The sequence below is a fragment of the Pelophylax lessonae genome (genome assembly GCF_965119305.1).
Source record: "Pelophylax lessonae genome assembly, chromosome: 1".
Classification (NCBI taxonomy): domain Eukaryota; kingdom Metazoa; phylum Chordata; class Amphibia; order Anura; family Ranidae; genus Pelophylax; species Pelophylax lessonae.
In genome coordinates, this window is record NC_138768.1 from 707,144,513 (window position 1) to 707,165,767 (window position 21,255).

Below are 21,255 nucleotides of genomic sequence, written 5' to 3' on the forward strand. Positions count from 1 at the left end.
GGGCCACACAAGATCATCACTCTTCCCAGCTAATCCACCAGGTGAGGAATGCTGGGGGGCAACTATTCTCACGTAACAATGAGATTGCCCAACAATTTGAGAGCTATTACCAGGGGCTATACAACATACACAATAGCAAAGAATCAGCCCTTCCTCAAGAGGAGCGTATTAACTGCATTTAAGACTTTTTAGCAAAACACTCCCCAAATCCTTTTTCAAAACAGATGGCTGAAAAGTTGGAACGTCCAATCACTCAGGAGGAATTGAATACAGCCCTAAAACAAATGAAAATAGGTAAAAACCCCTGGCCCTGATGGTTTACCCTTAATATACTATAAGCAATTCCAGCAGACCCTGGCTCCAGCTCTCCTACATACCTTCAATACGATACCGAGATGTCCATCTCCACGCAAGAGCGTGTTGGAGGCACACATATCGGTAATCCCAAAGGAAGGGAAAGACGTGACACGAGTAGAAAATTATAGACCCATTTATTTTTTAAATGTGGACATTAAATTGTATGCCAAAATCTTGGCGAACAGATTACCCCCGATTCCCTCCTTGATTGATCTGGACCAGGTAGGCTTCATATCGGGAAGGGAAGCTCGAGATAACACCACGAAGGCACTGAACCTACATCATTGGCTAACCACTGGAGGGGGGGGGGGGGGGGGAGAGGATTTTTTTGTCCCTGGACACAGAGAAGGCATTGGACAGGGCGGCTTGGGATTACTTGCAAGAAGTACTGTGGACTATTGGCCTATACCCCCATATGATTGCTAGTAGCTGGCCCTCTATTCTAGCCCCATGGCTCGGGTTCGAGTCAATGGCCACCTGTCCCAACGCCTTCAGCATCGGGAATGGTAATCCCCAGGGTTGCCCCCTGTCCCCGCTAATATTTGTGCTATCCGTGGAGCCCTTTCTGAATATGGTGCGAGCTAACCCAGATATTAGAAGAGTAACACTGAATAAATTAGAATACAAGCTTGCGGCATATGCGGATGACTTACTCTTCTTTCTATTTTCCCCATTGATCTCCTTACCGAACCTGCTTAAGGATTTGGAACTTTTCGGCAAAGTTTCAAATTTTAAATTACACTAAATTCCAGGCGCTAAACATTTCTCTCTCGCCGCAAACCCAGATTCTGTGCGAGGTCAATTTCCCATGCTTGTGGCAGAAAGAAGCAATAACATATTTGGGTATTGAAATTACAGCTTCTTTTCAGAATTTATACGCCAAGAACTTTAGTCCACTGCTACATAAAATTAGAGAAGACTTAAGAAAATGGGAATGCCTGAACCTATCCTGGTTCGGGTGTATGGCGCTCATAAAAATGAACGTACTCCCACGACTGTTATACCTTCTACAGGCAATACCGATAAGAATCCCGAGTCTTTTCTGAGTACAAGAAAGCTTGCTCTAGTTTTATATGGAAAGATGCGGCTCCCCGCTTTAAATATACATGACTCACGTTCCCGAAATCACAAGGTGGGCTGGGTCTGCGAGACATTTATAAATATTATTAAGCCTGTCATCTTTCCCACATAGTAGATTGGTGTATTCATACTCAAGAGAAGGCTTGGGTTCGAATGGAGGACGAACAGTCAACAATACCGCTTAAGGTGTTGCTGTGACTTTTGTCTAAACAAAGCCATAATCACCCCCTGCTGGGCACTTCCCTGCTTAGTTTTGACATTGCATGCAAAATGTCCACTCTATCTTCATCCCTGGGTCCTCTGACCTCATTGCGCCATAATCCAGAGACTTTGGCCCAGGCCTCTCACGGGGCTTCCTGAAAAAGGAATGGCCCGAGGAGGAGGTTTTGATCCATCAGTTTTATTCCAGAGGTAAACTACTCTCTCTGGTCCAGCTGTAAGCTAGGTCACCTACCAAGTCTTTCCCCTTTTAGATCTTTAGACAGATTCACTTTCTAAAGTCCCCCTCCATGGCAAATGTTGGTTCTAGGCCACTAACTCCATTTGAGTAAGGCCTGCCTTGGTTCCTCACATGGCACCATAGCACTTTCCCTACTTCCCCTTCCCCACCTTTATGTTTTGTTTGTCTTTTTCTTTGGAGTCCGTCACCTGCACTATCACCTTTGTTTTCTTTATTTGCACAGACTGGAGTGTGTGGGTCCTCGGGCCCTGCCTTAAGTCTTGGGAGGGGGTGGATATGGCCTTTTGGCTTAGTTCGCCCTCTCCCATGGGGTCTCCCTTCGGGGGAGCCCTACTTAGTACTCGGTGGGGGCTGTTTCGGCAGTCCCCCTGAAGAACGGGGTCTGTCTGGTTTCGGCCAGACAGACCATGAGTACCTTATGTCCCTGTCAGGAGCCTTGCGCCCCGGGGGATTGAGGTTTCGGGTCCTACCTCTTTGGAGGGAAGACCATACGTTGTCGCACACCCTGTGCTTTTTTGTGTTACTCACTTTGTGTGTGTGCACTTTTTTATGCACCGGGTGGAGTCTTTTGAGTGTGTTGCACACGCTACGGGCTTTAAAAAAAAAACAAAAAAAAAAAAAAAAAAACTAACTCCATTTGAATCCCTCTGTCAGCGGAAAACACCACAACGACACCGAATCGCCACAATATAGTCCTTATTGACCAGGCCTCCCTTGAGAGAGGATGTGTCTAGGAAAGCTTGGGAAAAGGATCTGTCTCTCAGCTTCACAGATGATGAATGGAGTAGGATTGTTGAATACACACATAAAGGCTCACTGAATGTAACGGTCCAGGAAAATTAATTTAAAATTAGGAGTAGATAGTACAGGACCCCAGCACTCCTTCAAAAATTCTACCCAAATTGCTTCAGCCTATGCTGGAGATGTGGCAGGGCAATAGGCTCGCTGCTACACATTTGGTAGACTTGCAAAAGAATACATAAGGTCAACATATTCCTTAGAGTTTTCCCCGACCCAATATTGCTTACACCACACCACCCTCAAAAAAAAAAAAAAAAAAAAAAAAAAAGGTACAATAAGTCACTTGCAATGCACATGGTGAATGCTGCGAGACTTTGTTTTCCGATACATTGGAAAACATCTCACACTCCTACACTGGCAGAGTGGTTTGCAAGGTAAAAATAGAACCGAAGAGATGGTAGAGCTCATTCAAATCTCACATGAAAGACTGGAAAAATTTACAAATACCTAGTTATGTTGGCAGGTATTTTAAAACTTCAACTGAGTTTGAGGTCTTGAGGCGAGGTAATTAATCTCCAGTCTCTCCCCTGCTCCCATTATAAACCGGATTAATCTCTAAATTATATACATCTCTGCCCCTGGATGACCATGATGGTCCAAAATTGCCCATCATTACAACCTGGCCACCATTACTGCTATTGACTTTACCACACAAAGGACTGGCCAATTATCCATCCTCAATTGAGGACAGACTATTTCCATCCACCCCATATTTTCCTCTCATGCAAGCATTCTATTAACTGTGAATGAATATATCCAGTGTTGACCTAATACTTCCGCAGTCCACTAATATATGAGGATGTCCTGATTATTCAATAGCCCTGATACCAGCAACTACTGCATCAGCTGAGTGGCCAATTGACCAAGCTTGATACTAGATCGGAGCCTATGTCAGGTGCAGATATCCTCCCAGGTTTATATTTGCATGACATGTTATATGAGGTTGCAGGATCATCATCCAATCAAGTCTGGCACATTTGAATATAGGTGTTGTATTGGGTACTCCCCACCTTGATATTTTGTAAATGTGGCATGCCGATACACGAACAGAAGCCTTGGCAGCATTAACAAGCTCCTTTTGAGCTATACGCTGCAGGTCACTGTATCAGTGTATCTTCATTTCCGGTGTGTGTGTGGCCGGCCATGTGTGTGAGAGTCATTGTTTTGTTTTTATGTTACTCATGTTGAATATCACCGCAACTGATTCCATTCTATGTACTACTTTTCCCCCTCTACTAAGGGGTTATTTTATTCTTGATATGCCATATTTTTCAATAAAGTTTTTGTATTTTTGAATTAAGCGGGTGTGAGCATCCCTTATTGCAGCCATTCTTTACAATCTGTTCTGTAGTTCCTAATCTACACCATTTTAGTACATAATTTGGGTTGCGGTGGCTCCCCGCTTCGGTGGATGATCAATAAGGAATCCCTATTGGATCTCTGGATGGTAGGTGACCAGTTGTACACATCAATTGGCCACATTGGTCTCTAGCATAGGTGGTTTTTTGTAATTAATCAGCTTACTAATGCATAAAAACTTCTGCCTTAGATGCGGGAGGGGACACTTGCAGGATTGTACATGTCCGGGGGGAGAGGGCGAGACCACTATTCAGTTACATTCCACCATTCTTTCCCCCCCTCCCCCTCCCGCTTACTCCCCCCTTTCTTTTTTTTTTCTCTCAAAATTTTTCCTGTTCGAGATTCTCTATATCCCTGATTTCCTTACTCGCTCCTCTTCTTCATAGCATCATTAGCAGGAGAGATAAAAGACATCCAGTTCAGATTGACCTAAGGCAAACTGGTTGTCTCACGACTTCGGACTATCAATGCTATGTTTTGTTCACAGCTCGCTCGTCTGCAACGAGATTGTTAAATTTCACTGTATATTACGATATGTGCCTTCTATGTTGAGCCTGTTCCCTGCATTTTATACTTTCAATAAAACCTTTTATGGGAAAAAAAATCAAAAAATCAAATGCAGGTATTTACTACCACTTTTAACAGCACTAGCCTATTCAGTTTGGCACTTTAATACATATATCATCAGTCAACATTTCTACATTAAGAGTTTTATAATTCACTAAAATCTACAATGATGCTAAACAACCCAGATTACCTTGGTAAAAATCTCATCATGGTATCTCCATCTCCTGTAGCAGCTGCTCCTCCCACTGAGCTGTCTGCATAGGATCCAGCTCCAATGATTGGTGAGTCTCCCACACGGCTGAAATTTTGCACAATGTATTTGTCATTTAAAAACCAAATCATCCCTGGACATCCTAACAATAACATTTATTTCAAAAGGGCAAAAATGTGCAGTTGCTCATAACAGCAGAAAAAAATAAAGAAATCAAAAGACATTTTAGTGAGAATTTAGTGACAGTTTACAAAGATGATTACACATGGCATTACTCCTTGAACTATAGCTAGCTTTCATTGGCTATAACACATGAGATCCTATGATGTGTCTAAAGCAAGCCATACATTATACAAATTTATTTTCTTCAAGCACAGGCTGTATGGAAAGAAACTGATCCATTCCCCCATCAACACAGCGAATGTTCATCGGGGAATCCTTCCCACTGCGCTATTGTATTCTGACAGCGAAAGGTTTCCCAGCCGCCATAATACAATGATCACTGCAGGCAGCTATATCCGCCGGCAGTGATCACATGAAAAAAAAAACTGATAGGCTGGTTGTCCTGAAGTTGAGCCTGTCAATATATGGATCGAAATTCATCTGGTTCAGCAGGAATTTCGATCCATCTATGGCCACCTTAAGAAGAGAGGAGGTAAAAGTCAACTCCAGGTGATAAAAAGAGGTCAAAAGCTGCTTCCAGGTTGCAATAAGCAATCCCCCCCCCCCCCAGCCTGATCACCCCCAGAATCACTGTGCCAGGGTTGTGGGGGAAGATTCCCTTGTTCTCATCAACATGCATAAAAGGTGCTTTTCCATGGAGGGTCTCCCAGGCAAGGTACCCCCTATATTGAGGGCAAGTGGCCTGGTATGATTTAGGAAGGGGGGAGAACTTGCAAATTTCGGGTTGTATTTCTACAAATAGAGTTGAAGATTTGGTCAGGATCAAAGGTGTCCTCAATGCTGGGAAATACAGACAGATACTTATCCATCATGCCATACCATCAGGGAGGCATGTGATTGGCCTCAAATATGTTCTGCAGCAGGACAACAACCCCAAGCATACAGCCAATGTCATTAAGATTTATCTTTAGCTTAAAGGAAAACAAGGAAACCTGAAAAGTGATGGTTTGGCCCCCACAAAGCCCAGATCTTAACATCATTGAGTCTGTAAGGAATTACATGAAGAGACAGAAGATCTGTGGTCAGTTCTCCAAGATGTTTGGAACAACCTACCTGCTGAGTTCTTTCAAAAATTATGTGAAAGTGTACCTAGATGAATTGATGCTGTTTTGCAGTCAAAGGGTGGTCACACCAAATATTGAATTTGATTTAGATTTTTCTTGTATTCACTCACTTTTTATTTTTATCAATTTACAAAATGCAAACAATTAAAAAATATATTTTTGAAAAAGCATTCTTACTTTACAGCCTTTCACACCTGCTAAAACTTTTGCACAGTACTGTATATTTACAGTACAGTCTAGTTTGCCTGAAGTTTACAGTACAGTATAGTTTGCCTGAAGTTTATACACTGGGCTACTCAAATTGTAAAAACTTCTGGCTGGATTTTATGTTTTTGTGGGCATGCCTACAGATTATATTTATTGTGCCTGTGTTGGGTAGGACTACTGAAATGTCTGGTCATTCACTCACCCTGGAATTTTGTGAGATGCTCCATTGGTTGAAGTTCCTGTTGCAACATTTCCTTGTTTATCCACAGCAATCATTCCTAATTTAAAAATGAAATAAAAATGTAAAATCTAGATACACCGTATGTGATTATATAATTGATAATCAGCATATTAATATTTGCTGGACATCCACAACTTTCTTACCAATAGTATCATGGCTTTGCACATCTACTGCTTTCTGAAGTAAAAGTGGTTTATCATTTTTCAATCCCTTCAAAGGCTTATAAGGACCACAAGATTTTGTTGGGTCTGGCGTCACATTCTGTAAATCAAAAACCGGATACTTTAACTATTACTTTTGTCACCCAGACACATTAAGCAGATGCAATCTAAAAAGAAAAAAAAAAAAGAGCTTTCTTGTGAAAGATAGGTTTATAAACAAGGTCCTTCAGACTGCCTTAGCATGCATCTTAAAGAGGAAAAAGCAAGGAGTAGGAGGATTTCCCATAGTACAGGCTAATCTTGAAGTAAAATGGCAGGTTAAAATCCAGTTTGGACAATCAATTTTTCCTATAAGGAACTTCCAGAGTTTCTGAAAATTTCACAATTTAAAGTGCGATACACATAGTTGATCAGTGCCAGTTACAGTAAGACTGGGAACCAATCACCAACCATCCAGGTCATTTTTACCGCTAGACCTAATAGTTCTGTATACAAGAAAAATGACCCAATGTACTTATTCTTGAAGTTAGGCACCTGGATGACTGGTATTTGATTTAATAGCTGTGAGAAGACAATATCCTGGGTATGCACACATTCAACAGATACACGGAAGGACACACAGACCTCTAAAGGCAAGACAATAGCACCCTGACTGCACCTTAACCCATTGCCAAACCCTACTCTGGTGCAGTGGGTCCTGGGTTCCTCCTGGTGCAGGACAATGCCCGGCCTTATTTGGCAAGAGTATGCATCCAGTTCCTGGAGAGTACAGGAATTGATACCATTGCATTGCCTCCACACTTGCCTGATCTAAATCCAATAGAGCACCTCTGGGACATTGTCAGGCATGCATTAAAGCACGCGGGGGGCCATCCAAACTACTGAATACCATTCTGAGTTGCTGCAATGAAATTTCAGCAAAATAGACTAGCCTCCTGCATAATTTTTTCACTTTGATTTTTGGAGGTGTCTTTGAATTCAGCCCTCTGTCAGTTGATAATTTTCATTTCCATCAAGCAACAATTTTTCCCCATTGAGATCTAATATGTTTTCAAAGTGTCACTTTAATTCTTATTATTTTGTATTAAATTCCCTATCCCATTCTCATATGTAGTAGACATCGTTAGTCTGTATTTTTAAGGTTAAGAAGCTATATAAAAAAGGACATGGTACTGTTGTGGATATTTCCTGATAGACATATGTGCTCAAAAGGGAATGGGTGCACGGTGTAACGATTTATGACTGGAGATAGTTTTGACAACGTAAGTTGCAATTACTGGAGTTGTGCATTCTGGGTGGATTGTCTGGTTTGCATAATTGGGAAAGGAGTGAACAGTACTTTGTTAGAGACAGGGATTAGGAGAGCACCAGCATAGAAAGAATGTATCCCCAAGGGCAGAATGGAAATCTAGGTTGCCTAAAATAGGACTGAGGGTACTGTAAAAAGAGGAAAAAGTGATTATGGCCCCTGGTATTTTTTGGGGTTAAGCAAGGGATTTTAATAAACATAACACATATACATGGCTGAATCAAGAAAATATCTGTTTACAATACATTAGACTTTACCGTACGAAAGTTTGGTTGGCAGTGCTGTTCAAGCCATTTTGAATAAATGGATAGTGATCTGTTGGTTGTTAAGTCTTCACATACAAAGCCCATACTCTCAGCAAACAGGGATGCTAAAATCAATATAATGTACAAGTTACTGTCTGCTTTTAATTGCTATTATCCTGCTATTTTGCTTACTCATAAAAAAGTATTTTTTCACATACCAGTTAGCAGAATAGAACTGTAATGTCCTTTAAAATGTAAGGGAGGAGTTTATTGAGCAACAAAAAGTGTCTTCTAAAATCAGTGCAACCTCAATGATCAGAAGAATCCCATTATAAAATGCAATTACTATTTAACTCCTCCAAGTGTTACTGGCATAGATATCATTGAATACCTGCAATATGCTCTTTTATAACTGTACTTGTCTGATATGCTTTATTTTTCAAATATATTTAAGCAGAAGCACAAAAGTGGAACTAAATCTGAAAAAAGCCTATTATTCCATTAGCCAAGAAGCTCTACTTCTTGTTTCTTGAAGGTTCATTTTCTTTTTGCAAGTCTTTTGATAACTTAACACAAAGAACATTAATTAATTCATTTAAAACATTCAAAACTCAGACTCAAACACTTGCCTTAAAAGTGTAAGTTTATTCTTAGTGAACACATATTTTAAGTATATACTCCAGTGTTTACCTCTTGTTTTTGGGTGCTTATCACGTTTTTTAAGTAACTAAACATTTTTTTTTCTCTTCAATAAGTTTTATTATGTTTTATGCGTAGTACACTTCCAAGTCATTTTTGATGTGACTTTAACATTTTACAAGCGTGTTCCTATCAATACATGACACTTTTACACCCTTCTTGCCCAGGTCAAATTTTCAGCTCTGATGCACTTTAAATGACAATTGCGTGGTCCTGCAACACTGTACCCAAACTTAATTTTTATCATTTTGTTCACACAACTAGAGCTTACTTTTGGTGGTAATTTATCACTACAGGGTTTTCTATTTTTTGCTAAAAAAAAGACTGAAAATGTTGAAAAAATAAAAACACCAGAGCAATATCATATAACCGTAGTAACATTGTACTACTCTGGGAAAGTGATCAGGATTTTTTTTTTTTTTTTTTTACACATTAGGATTGCCTATAGCAGTGAATTACACTGCTATAAGCAAGCATTTTACTGAATAAAATTGATTTATTTAGTTTGTTTTGTTGGGATTGATCAAAAGCTAATCACATGGTACAGATGGGCTGTGATGTGATTAGCCCTGTGTGTACCATGGGATAAAACTAGCCAATCACAGCTAGCAATACAATGAATGGCATGACAGGAAGCCATCCATTGTTTACAACTGTCATGTGACCTTCTGTGATTGGTCACAGCGGTCACAGCGGTCATATGGTACTGGCAGGGAGCCAGTACACTGAGCGGTCATCGACTGTGCCCGGTGGACATAGCAGGTGACAGATCGCACCGCTGTACATCGCTTTCTGAGAGGACATCATATGAAGTGTGCTCAGAACGGTAAAGCCACTGTCTGGCTGTTATTCTGCTATAGGCTGGGCGGGAAGGTGTTAATTACTTAAAAAGTAACTGTTTTAAAAATGGTTGTAAACCCTTAGGGGTTGATTTACTAATACTGGAGATTGCAAAATCCAGTGCAGCTGTACATGGTAGCCAATCAGCTTCTAACTTCAGCTTGTTCACTTAAAGAGTAAGGCCCCTTTCACACTTATGCAACGCGATTTTACCGCGATTTTGACGCGACTTTGCCGTAATTTTGCTGCGATTTTGAGCAATGGCTCAGGGCTATATACCTCAAAACGCATTAAAATCGTGCCAAAGTAGTGCAGGAACTACTTTGAAGTCCAAAATCGCGGGACAAGTCGCACTAGTGTGAAAGGGGCCTAACTCCAAAAAAACTTCCCCTGTGAGTGATCTCTGTACATTTCAAGGATTTTAACAAACTTTGTTGCAGATTTCTACCTTTAGTTATTCTGAGGAAATCCCTGTGTGTTTCTCTGTGCCCCTGATGGAAAATGAGTCTATTGGGAGTGGTTTATATCAATCAGCTGTGCACCTGCAGAGCACTAACGAGGAAATCTGCTGGGCCTGCATCACTTTAGACGTTTTCCTGTTGAGAGGATCTTACCAAAAATGACACTTTAGTTTCAGGGGATGCCTTAAATCTGACTCTAAGACCCGGTCCACACTAGCGCGACTTGTCAGGCGACTTGTTAGCCTGACAAGTCGCGCTCCCAAGCAGTCCCTTGGCTGCTACAGGACCCATTCTAATAGGAGCGACACAAGTCGCTCCGACTTAGAAAAAGGGTCCTGCACTATTTTGGGGCGACCTCGGAGCGACTTGCATAGACTTCCATTATGTGAAGTCCATGCAAGTCGCTCTGAAGTCGTGGTGCATGGGAATGCACAAGTCGCCCCCGAAGTAGTACAGAGTCGTGTCGCCCCAGTGTGAACCGACTCTTAGTGCAGACTACTGGGAAAACCAGTGAGCCAATTGCAAAAGCAAGATAATTATGTTTGGGGAGGGGGGGGCATAATGTACACATTCTGTGTAGAGGACTCCCCCAGGTAGCCATATTTCATTGCATTTTTCAGAAAATGACAGAGCTGCAGATTGAAAGGAAAAGTCATTTTTAATAAAATTTAATTACAATATGATCTCTCTCTCTCTCCGATCCCTTAGAAACCTGTGGAGGGAAGGTACTCTTTCCCCCTGACGTTTAATGATGTCACCCAGGGGTCTCTCTCTCTCTGTGTATATATATATATATATATATATATATATATATATATATATATATATTTATTTATTTTTTTTTTTTTTTTTTACAAAATTCCCCCCCTCCCCACGAAAGTGGAGTTACTACTTCTACATTGAGGAGGGTTGCTGAATGCCTTCATTAGACATGTTTCTAATCAGCCGTTTAGCAATGCAAACAATGCATACTACAAATGTTTATATTTTTTATTAAATAAATGAAGGGTAGATTTAGATTTTTTACTGAAAATCCACTTTAACTGTCAAGATTTGTATATTAAAGTATTTTATGTATCTGTATTAAAGAAGAAAATTTGCTGGCCAATTTCTTTCCATGGATAGTCATTTTTTGCAGTACTTTCAAAAAAGCAATGAAGAAATACGCCTAATATGATCCACCAGGATCATATTGGTATTTTTGACTTATCATGAAATCCATTTCTCTGATGTTCATTGACAGACACAGCTCCTGATCTTCTTAACCATTGGGTTATACTGCCCCCTACAGGAGAAGGATATTAGGCAGAAAAAAAGTCTGGCTACACTTATGGGCAGTCCCAGGGGGTATACTCCCTCTCTCTGCTATAGGTACTCAGTTTTGTTACAAGCAGTGTCAGAAGAATTACAACTCCACAGAGGGGTGGGTGCTATATCCGTCAATGAACATGAGAGAAATGGATTTTATGGTAAGTCAAAAATCCCATGTTCTCTTTCGTTCATTGATGGACACAGCTCCTGATCTTCTTAACCATTGGGAGGACACAAAGCGGTGCAAAAAACATGAGGGGTGAGAACAGTGTAAAAAATGCCCAAGGCTAACTATAGCCAACCAGATAAACTGGAGCTCAACCAAAACAACTGGAGCTCATCTAAAAAAAAAAAAAAAACACACACAATTCACCCTCAAAAAGGACCAGATACTCTAAACAGCAGCCTGCAAAAAACCTTGCAGCCAAAAGGAAGCAGTTGCAGATGCCAACATCCACTTTATAGAACTTTGTAAAAGTGTGCACCGACGACCAGTTGGCTGCCTTGCAAACCTGCATCACTGACACCTAATGACAAAAAGCCCAAGAGGCACTGAGCGCTTGATTATAAAATGCACACCAGGGAGTATGTGGCCAAGGGCTGTTGAAATAAGACAGCTAAGGCAGACACCTAACCCTTGATAGTACTCAAGGCCAGTTTCTGCTCAACCGCCTGCTGAAGGAAGGTCAAGATCTGAGCCACCGAACAAGAGCCAGGATGAACCCCAAGAGACTCATACCACGCAATGTACGCCTTCCACGTATGATGGTAGATCATCCTAGAAGTAGGTTTCCTAGCTTTTTACAGCATTGGAAACACCGACTCACGACTGTAAAGCAGGATGGAAGATTGGTCCTTGGGACAGCAGATCCTCCCTTAGAAGAAGCTTCCAAGAACGTTGACGACCAGCTGCACCAAATCGGCGTACCAAATCCAGCGAGGCCAGTCCGAGACCACTAAGATTACCGGAATCCCTTCTGCTTATATCCTGCGTAGAAGTCTTGCCAGAAGCTTGAAAGGAGGAAAAGCGTAAAATCAGACAATACTGACCCCACGGGGCCACCAGCGCATCTGTGGTGTTCGCCAGAGGATCCCGTGACCGAGCCATAAACCTCTGCACCATTCTGTTGAGCCGGGAAGCCAACAGATCAACCTCGGGGATGCCCCACCAGAGACACAACTGATGAAACACCTCCGGATGAAGGGACCACTCCCCTTGGTCCAACACCTGCCGGTGGAGGTATTCCGCCTGCCAGTTTTCCACCCCAGTGGAGAATGACAGCTACCTCCAGGGTCGCCAGGACACTTCTTGTGCCCCCCTCGTGACTAGCATAAGCCATGGCCGTGGCATTGTCCGATTGAATATGCACTGGACATCTTTGATGATGATCTGTCCAATGTTCCAGGCACAGTCTGATCGTTCGGAGTTCAAAGACATTGATCAGTAGTCTGGACTCTTCCAGTGTCCAGATCCCTTGAGCAGAAAATTTGCCGAGGACGCCTCCCCAACAGGACAGGCTGGCATCCGTGGTGACCACTGTCAAATACAAGGGGAAGGAAGGATTTGCCCAGTCAAAGAACAAAGACATCATATCAGGGACTTCATTCTCTGGCTCAGCCGGGTCCTATTTTTCAGAGACTGCCGATTCTTGTCCTATTTGGCCAGAACCTCCCTTGCAGGGACCTCGTATTGAACTGTGCAAACAGAACCGTCTAGAAGGTAGACACCATCAGGCCCAGCACTCCAAGTACGGAGGGATGACCATCTGCTGGACAGCAGGAGATGAATTGCAGCCTGTAGTTACTGGAGTTTGTCTAGAGGAAGGAGCACTCTGGCTAAGGCGGAGTCCAGAGTCAGACCCAGACAGAGACAGTCCAGTTTGTGGGCGAAACCAGAGCAGACTTCTGAAAATTCAGAATTCATCCAAACTCCCTCAAGTTCGTATGGTGATTTCCAGGTTTTCCGCCAGAGCAGTAGGAGACTCCGCTCGCAGGATGACGTCCAAGTAGCCCAGTACCACAATCCCCCATTAGCATAACAATGCTGGTACCAGGGCCAACACTTTTGTGAAGATCCAAGGAGCAGAGGAAAGACAAAAAAGGTAACGCCACAAACTGATAGTGCTCCTCTCCCACGGCAAAGCGGAGGAAGCGCTGGAGACAGACACATATTGGAATGTGAAGGTAAGGGTCCTTGATGTCGATGGAGGCAAGAATATCCCCCTGATGCAGAGAAGCCACCACCGTGCGAACGATCTCCATTCTGAACCTCTGCACCCGCACACAGCAGTGCAGCGCCTTAAGGTCCAGAATTGGACGCAGCTTGCCTTCCTTCCTGGGGACTGTAAATAGGTTCGAGTAAAACCCAGGAATCAGGACCATCACCAGTAAAGTAAAAGGCCTTGCACCGCCACCAAAAAGAGCCTGTAAGTGGACCGGGGACAGTCGCACGTCGGAAGGAAGAACCTTACCGGAGGGTAAGAATGAAACTCGATCTTGTAGCTGGACCGAATGACCTTGTGGACCCACTTGTTCATGTACCAGGGAGGTCCATGGGTCCAGAAACCAGTGAACATGTCCCCTTACCTCAGATAAGGGTGAGGGCACACCTTTCTGCTGAAGAGGCCTTGTCCACGGGTCTGGAGAAGCCTGCACATTACTTGCCAGACCAAGTTCACTTGGATCCTCCAGAGGCGGCCCTGAAGGGCTCCAATCCCTTGTCAGTCGACCCTGAGGGATGAAACAACTCTTTGAGCCAAGGAAGGAAGGCCCACGTCTACGAGGGTCCTAGCCCTTAGTAGCCTGTGGAAGGAAGGTACTCTTTCCCCCTGTGAGACCTTTAATGATGTCATCCAGGGTAGCACCAAACAGGCGATCTCCTTGAAAGGAAAGATCAGTCAAGGCCTCTTTTAGAAGTCTGGTCCACAGACCAGCATTTGAGCCAGAAGACACTTTGAAGGACCACTGCCGAAACAGAGCCGAGCCACTAGGTGAGCCACATCCAAAAGAGGCCTCACAGATAACCTGCAGCCCATGGACAGGCTGGTCTGCCTGCTCGGCAAAGGCAGGGGGGGGGAGGTGTTCTCCCTCTAGGTCAAGGCGTAACAGCTTAGCCCACTCGGTCAGAGTCTGGGACACCAGGGCAATGGTGAGAATCGGCCTCACTGCCAAACCAGGGTGTACAAATTGCGGGCCACAGCCTCCGCCTTCTTGTCAGCCGGGCCCTAAAAGGCCAGGGACTCAACCAGAATCATGGTTGCCTTGTTTAATCTGGAAACCGGAGGGTCCACCCCTGGGGGAACAGTCCACTTCTTAAGAAGGGACTCCTCATTGGGATATCGCCTAGCAACTCGCTTAGGGACCCCAAGGGGACACTTTGGTCATCCCCACTCTTTAGTGACAATTCTGTCAAAATAGGAGGGGAAAGGGAACTCCTTTGCCGCTCTGGATGGCCTGTGAGTGCCAAAAGGGAACCTGTGCCTCTGTCGTAGCCACGTCCTCCAACTTTAAGTCTCATGAACAAGTAACAATCAGGTAACAATCAGTGCGTCCATCAACGCCTTTTCATGCTCGGTTGGAGAAGCGGAGGAATCATCCTTACTATCTGAGGATTCAGGGCGCGTGGTTGCAGACCCAGCAGGGTGACCCACATCCGCGATGGCTGAAACAGAATCAGGATAGGAGGAGACAGATGAGGCAGGGAAATGTGGGGGGGGCGCCTTATGCCAGCCCGTTGCCCAAAAGCCACCTCCACCTGGGACACAAGGGACTCCAGGACCGCTGTCAGTGCATCGATGAACTGATGGGACACAGAGGGCCCGTAGCCCAAGAGGGGATCAGGTGCTCCAAAGACTCCATGAGTCACCAGGGGGACCCCACAGAAAAGTGTAAAACACTGCTAAGGGACCACCCCCACCTCTTTGGCAGCACCACCTGGTTGCCAGTCAAAGAGCACCAATCGATCCTCAGCAGAGAACCCCACCAGACTCACCACACCACAGAAACCAGGCACCGCAGCCACCAGGAGAATCTGCACTAGATGAGTGGCGATCAGGAAATTAAAGTAACCAGGAGTCAACACCAGGGGGATGAGGAGTGACTCCCACCACCAAAATTGCAGCCCAGAAGGCTCCACTGTCATGGCCGCCGCTAGTTTCAATGGCAAACCACCGCAAAATGTCCATTGGACTACACAAACATGGTCGCTGTGCATTGAGCACACAGGCTACAAGAAAATGGCGACCCCATGAGGCTCCCAGGGACCCAGGAGGGATTCCTAGTCCTCAAGGACTGGCCCAGGCAGGACGGAGAGCTCTGGCAGAAGCCTCCACCAGGTACAACCCCCCCTGCACACCCCCATCGCCAGCATAGCACCCTGCCCCCACCCCAGGAGATGGACGAGACCAATCACACAGCCCCAGCATAAGTGGACGGGGGGACAGATGAAGGGGGGTGCCTGACGGGAAGGAGGGGAACCCGGGGGTCCAACTGTTCCAAGGAGGGGCCCACGTCCACCCCAAAATCCTCCAGGGGGGCGACAGCTATTCACCATACAAGGCGGGCACCGATCCAGACAGAACCCCTCGCCATCGAAATGGGGTGCTGTCAGCCAGGAGGAATGCTGCGACTCGGCCCGAGACCCGGTCATATGCAACCTTGCAAGGCCTTTAAATTTGCAGGCCAGCCCCCTTTCGGTGGGGCTAAGTCATGGCCGACCTAGCGCGGAGGTCTGCGTGCACTCACTGGCCCGACTGGGATGACCACTGGATCTAGATTATCCAGCCTGTCGCCCAGTCTGGCAATTGATTGTAGATCTCACAGGAAAAAACCAGGAGAAAAAAAAAAATCTATCTAAAAAAGAAAAAAAATTGCCAGGACCAGAGATCCCAGGAATAGGCAGATTTTTTTTCTGCCTAGTGTCCTATTCCTGTAGGGGGCAGTATAACCCAATGGTTAAGAAGGTCAGGAGCTGTGTCCGTCAATGAACGATAGAGAAAATAAATTTTTTATAAAGTCTCTAAAATAATTTCTTATGAACCTAAATATAAAATGAAAGTGGTAATAAACCCAAAACCAAAAATGTAATATTTTGCAGCCTAACAATTCTTAGATGTGGTGGTTGCATTCGTTTTAAGTTTTTTTCATCTGGTGATCTGGCCACTAACACACCACCTCCACTCTTCAAGAAGGAGCACAGGGCACTTTTGGACAGCAGCATTGTTAGTCCAGGGGGAGAGGGTGTGTTAGTGTATCCAAATCTGCTAGTACATCTAACAAATTAAAAACCAAACTCCATCTCACACTGCAGTTACAGTAACGTTTTTATTTTTTTTTCCTTTTGGGATAAAAGGTTTTACATAAATTCTGATCATTGTGTGCAGCCCTGTCAGTGTTAAATGGTTTGTCTGAACATTCCTAACTGATACATTTCCATCAGAGCTTGTTCTGAGAAACAACAGACTTGCTGGCTGGTTTACCAGTTGAAAAATAAAGGAAAGAAAAAAAAAAAAAAAAGAAACAAGTACAGCCATCACATCTAAGAATTGGTAAGCTACAAATAAAGGTTTGTTTTGGGGTTTAAATATAACTTTAAGGTAACCTAGAAGTAATAGTAAATGGTATTCCCCTTTAATTGTATTATCTGTTTACTTTTTAATCTAACTTTAATAGACAAACAAAAAATATATATAAATTTAGACATCCGAATATGCTTAGTCTTATGTATTAGTGTTTTATGAACTATAAACATGAATGGCTATTTCTCATACCAAATGCTCACAGTGTTTAAGTTAAACATCTATGCAGATGTCAAGTTTCCAAAATCGTAAAACACCAAGGAGCTACCAGAGCTAAGCTCAACCTTAGTCATTTAAAAATGGATTACCAGGATAGAAGGATAAATCAGGCGTTTTATTTTTTTTGCTCCATGCATCATGGTATTATTGAAATGCATTTGGCAAGTCTTTAGTGCCGGTTCACACTGGTTCGATACGGGAACCCTGCAAATCCACTGTGGTTTCCCGCATCACACCGGACTCGCAGGCAGTTCATACTGCCATATGCGAACTGCTGGGAGTGCCAATACAAAGTTAACGACACCCCCAGATTAGTTTGTATATCGCAGTGCAAACTGTCAATTCGGGCAGGAATCAGATCGCAAAGGTGTGAACACTCATGTGATCCGATTCTGGTGCGGACCAAAAAAAAGGGTCCTGCACGACTATATGTCCGAATACGATGCAAATTCAGACATACAGTCGAATTCAGCCATACAATCTTTATGGCTGAATTTGCAATGCACAGACATTGCATGTGATTTGCAGAGCAGTGCGGTGCGGATCACATGCGATGTCTGTCATCGGTATAGTGTGAACCGGCCCTTAGTCCTCTGACAGGGATAGGAAAAAGCATCCATCCACATAGAATATTGTAACTGCTGCTAAAAAGCTTCAGCAATGAAATCCTTCATTCTTACAGGAAACACTGACAGCTCTTGTGTGACACACAGGTATATAAACAAGCAAAAAGGTTAAGAAAGTATCTATGGACATGGCTGAATTCTAAAAGTTTGTTTACCTAGGGGGGAAAAAAAAAAAAATTCACTTTTCTTTAACCACTTCTGGACCGGAAGATTTTCCCCCTTAATGACCAGGCCATATTTTGCGATTCGGCACTGCATTATTTTAACAGACAATTGTGCAGTCGTGCGAGTCTGTACCCAATAAAATTGATGTCCTTTCTCCCACAAATAGCGCTTTCTTTTGGTGGTATTTGATCACCTCTGCGATTTTTATTTTTTGTGCTATAAACAAAAAAAGAGCCACAATTCTGGAAAAAAAAATAAAAAATCGCAATGAGCGTATTTTGTTTGGTTTGCGCAAAAGTTATCGCGTCTACCAAGGGAAAGATTTGTAATTTTTTTTTTTTTTTTATATATTTTTTAATAGTATAGGCAGCGATTTGCAATTTTTTGCAGGACTGCGACATTGCAGCGGACAGATCGGACCCCTAACTGACATTTTTGACACTTTTGGGAGGACCAGTGACATTACTACAGTAATCAGTGCTAATAATATGCACGGTTACTGTAATAATGACACTGGCAGGGAAGGGGCCAACACTGTAGGTGATCAAGGGGTTAAATGTGAGCCTAGGGGAGTGATTCCAACTGTGGGGGGGGGGCGTGGTTTGTGAAATGATCACAGAGACCTGTGATCCTATACAGCAGGATCACAGGGACTTTGTGATCATTACAGAGAGAAGAACGGTCAGCTGTGTTTACAACAGCTGACCGTTCTTCTCTCTGAGCGGGGAAAGATCGCGGGTGTCAGGCGGCAATCTGAGCCATCTGCCCCGTGCATTGGTGTCCCTGCTGCCAAGTGGGGGCGGGAGCGCGCCGCCGGTGCTGCTCACTCAGCCCCTAGCTGCAGGGGCGCGACCGACGTAGGTCTATGTCGGTTTGCGCAGGAGAACCGCACTGCCGCAGTAAAATTGGCGGCGGGCGGTCGGGAACCAGTTAAAGTTATACTAAAACCCACACTGTTTAATTTACACGTTCTCTTCCATTTCTGTATGAGGATGATGGAACTGTTATTATTTTAAATTAAAAAAAAAATAAAAATCTAAGAACCTTTTCCCTGAATCTATATACAGCTGTCACATGACCCAGGTCTTTCCCAGCCTGTCTGCAGGAAAATCTAAACAGAAGGAGCTTCTAGCCCTCCTGCTGCAGGACAAGGTTGAAAAAAAAAATTTAAAAAAATAAAAAGAGTAAAAATAAATAAATAAGATAAATAAACGGTTTTAAATTGGCATACTAGTATATATTTCAAATTAAATCTTTATTATTTTGTGGAAATAACATGGTGTGGGTGGATTTCTGCCAGTCAAGGTCTGTGTCCCACCCATCCAGCCTGTGTCTTAGAATAAGACGGAGGTGAAGCCTCAATTAATCTGCATGCAATATCCACAGTTGTGTTTAGCTGGTTAGTGGGCATGAAGGAGGAGGAATGAAATGGGCTGTCATTTACCACTGTGTATACACTCACATTTAGGTCTATAGTCACATGGGCAGCTCAGATGTGAGATAGGGAGGATAATTCTCAGCATAGAAATTCTCAGCATAGAAATTCAATGAAAACTGAGCATGTGCTGAGCGGCCAACACTGCTCTGCAAAATTCCCAACTGCAGTGGGGACATGAACAGGAGGGGGAAATGGAGAGCAGCAGGATCACCAGGTCTTTTGCAGAATACAGAGAGCGAAGCTCATAGTGACTGAGTGAGTATGAGTAGCATGTAATACACCCATTATTGATAGTTTATGATGTTGGTTTAGTGAAACTTTAAAATTCCAAATCATATTTATATAAATCGTTCAGTGGCATATTTGCTAGGTGAAAAAAAATGATGTGCCAACATCTGTTTAGCCTAAGGAAATGGTGGAAGATAAGAAATCACTGCAATGTATAATCACAATGCTATTACTGTCTATGTAGACCTTATACATTGTTCTTAACCTGTGTTTTTACAAAGGTTGGGCATTCGGAGGGTTTCAGAAAGTTAAAAAAAATTAATATATTTAACTAATAAAATCTAGGCCAAGGTAATTTGAAAGGGGTTTTGTTTAGGAGAGGAGGGGGGGGGGGGGGGGTTTAATGGTTTATAGTTTTTATAACAGGCCGCCAGCCTGTCAAAGTCAATGAGTGGCTGACAGCTGCTGCCGCTGAACAGGGTTGGATGGTGATGTTTAAAGAAGTTGGGCCCAGGGACAAATGCCCAGATTGCAAGCAGTCTGCTAAACACGCAGTGTGAACGAGGCATTAAAAGAATTCACAAACACAGATCTGATCATTAGGAGCCGGTTCACACTGGGGCGACCTGTCAGGCGACCTGGTCGTCTGACAGGTCGCCGTAGGTCGCCTGCCATAGAGAAACTGTGGACACATTCTAATAGGAGCGACACAAGTCGCTCCGACTTAGAAAAAGGGTCCGGAGCTTCTTTGGGGCGACCATGAGCGACCTGCATTGACTTCAATTATATGAAGTCCGTGCTGGCCGCTCCGAGGTCGCGGTGCGTGCTGCGCGCCGCGACTTCACAGGTCGCCCGGCAAAGTCGGCTCGCCCCAGTGTGAACGGGGTCTTAACCTCTAAATTGTATGTATAAATTTAGCAGTTACTTTATCCGGCCTCACAGTAGTAGATTCTGAAAGCAGCAAATGTACCTTACACATAACCAAGACATTTACTTGCTGTAGCATTTGGTAGTGAAAATGCAGCAAGTAAAGCAAATTTAAATGAACAGAAACTATACAGCGCTGTACTTCAAAAAAAATAACAGAAGCAGGTAAACAAAAATCAAATACTTGTACTGGCAGATATAATAAGTTGTAATTAATCAAAAGATAATTCTTAAAGTAGAACTAAAGCCAAAACTTTTTTTTTAAGTTGTGGATAGAGCGGATTCAAAGACCTCTCAGATTATTGCTGGTCTGTGTCCTTGATAAGAAGGATTTACCTTCTCTATTTGAGTTGTCACCAGAACAGTAATAGAGGGGAAATCTTCCAATGTGGACACTAGTTCTGGTGACAAAGATTTTGTTCACTTTCTGTTGTGGCTATAAGACAGGAAGTAAAGGTACCTCAAACTGATATAGATAGCAAAAAACTAACAGGGGTGATAACCCTCCCTTACCTTATAA

General features: G+C 43.5%; 1 protein-coding gene across 1 annotated transcript in view; it reads right to left on the reverse strand.

Annotated features, from left to right (window-relative positions):
* AGA (aspartylglucosaminidase) overlaps positions 1-21,255 on the reverse strand; it is a gene marked incomplete at its 5' end in the record, with an annotated part of 154,314 nt that overhangs the window by 28,451 nt on the left and 104,608 nt on the right. The window contains 4 exons of the mRNA XM_082249175.1: positions 4,815-4,922; positions 6,492-6,567; positions 6,674-6,791; positions 8,258-8,370. Of these exons, the coding sequence (XP_082105301.1) occupies positions 4,815-4,922; positions 6,492-6,567; positions 6,674-6,791; positions 8,258-8,370 (415 nt within the window). The remainder of the gene's footprint in view (positions 1-4,814; positions 4,923-6,491; positions 6,568-6,673; positions 6,792-8,257; positions 8,371-21,255) is intronic.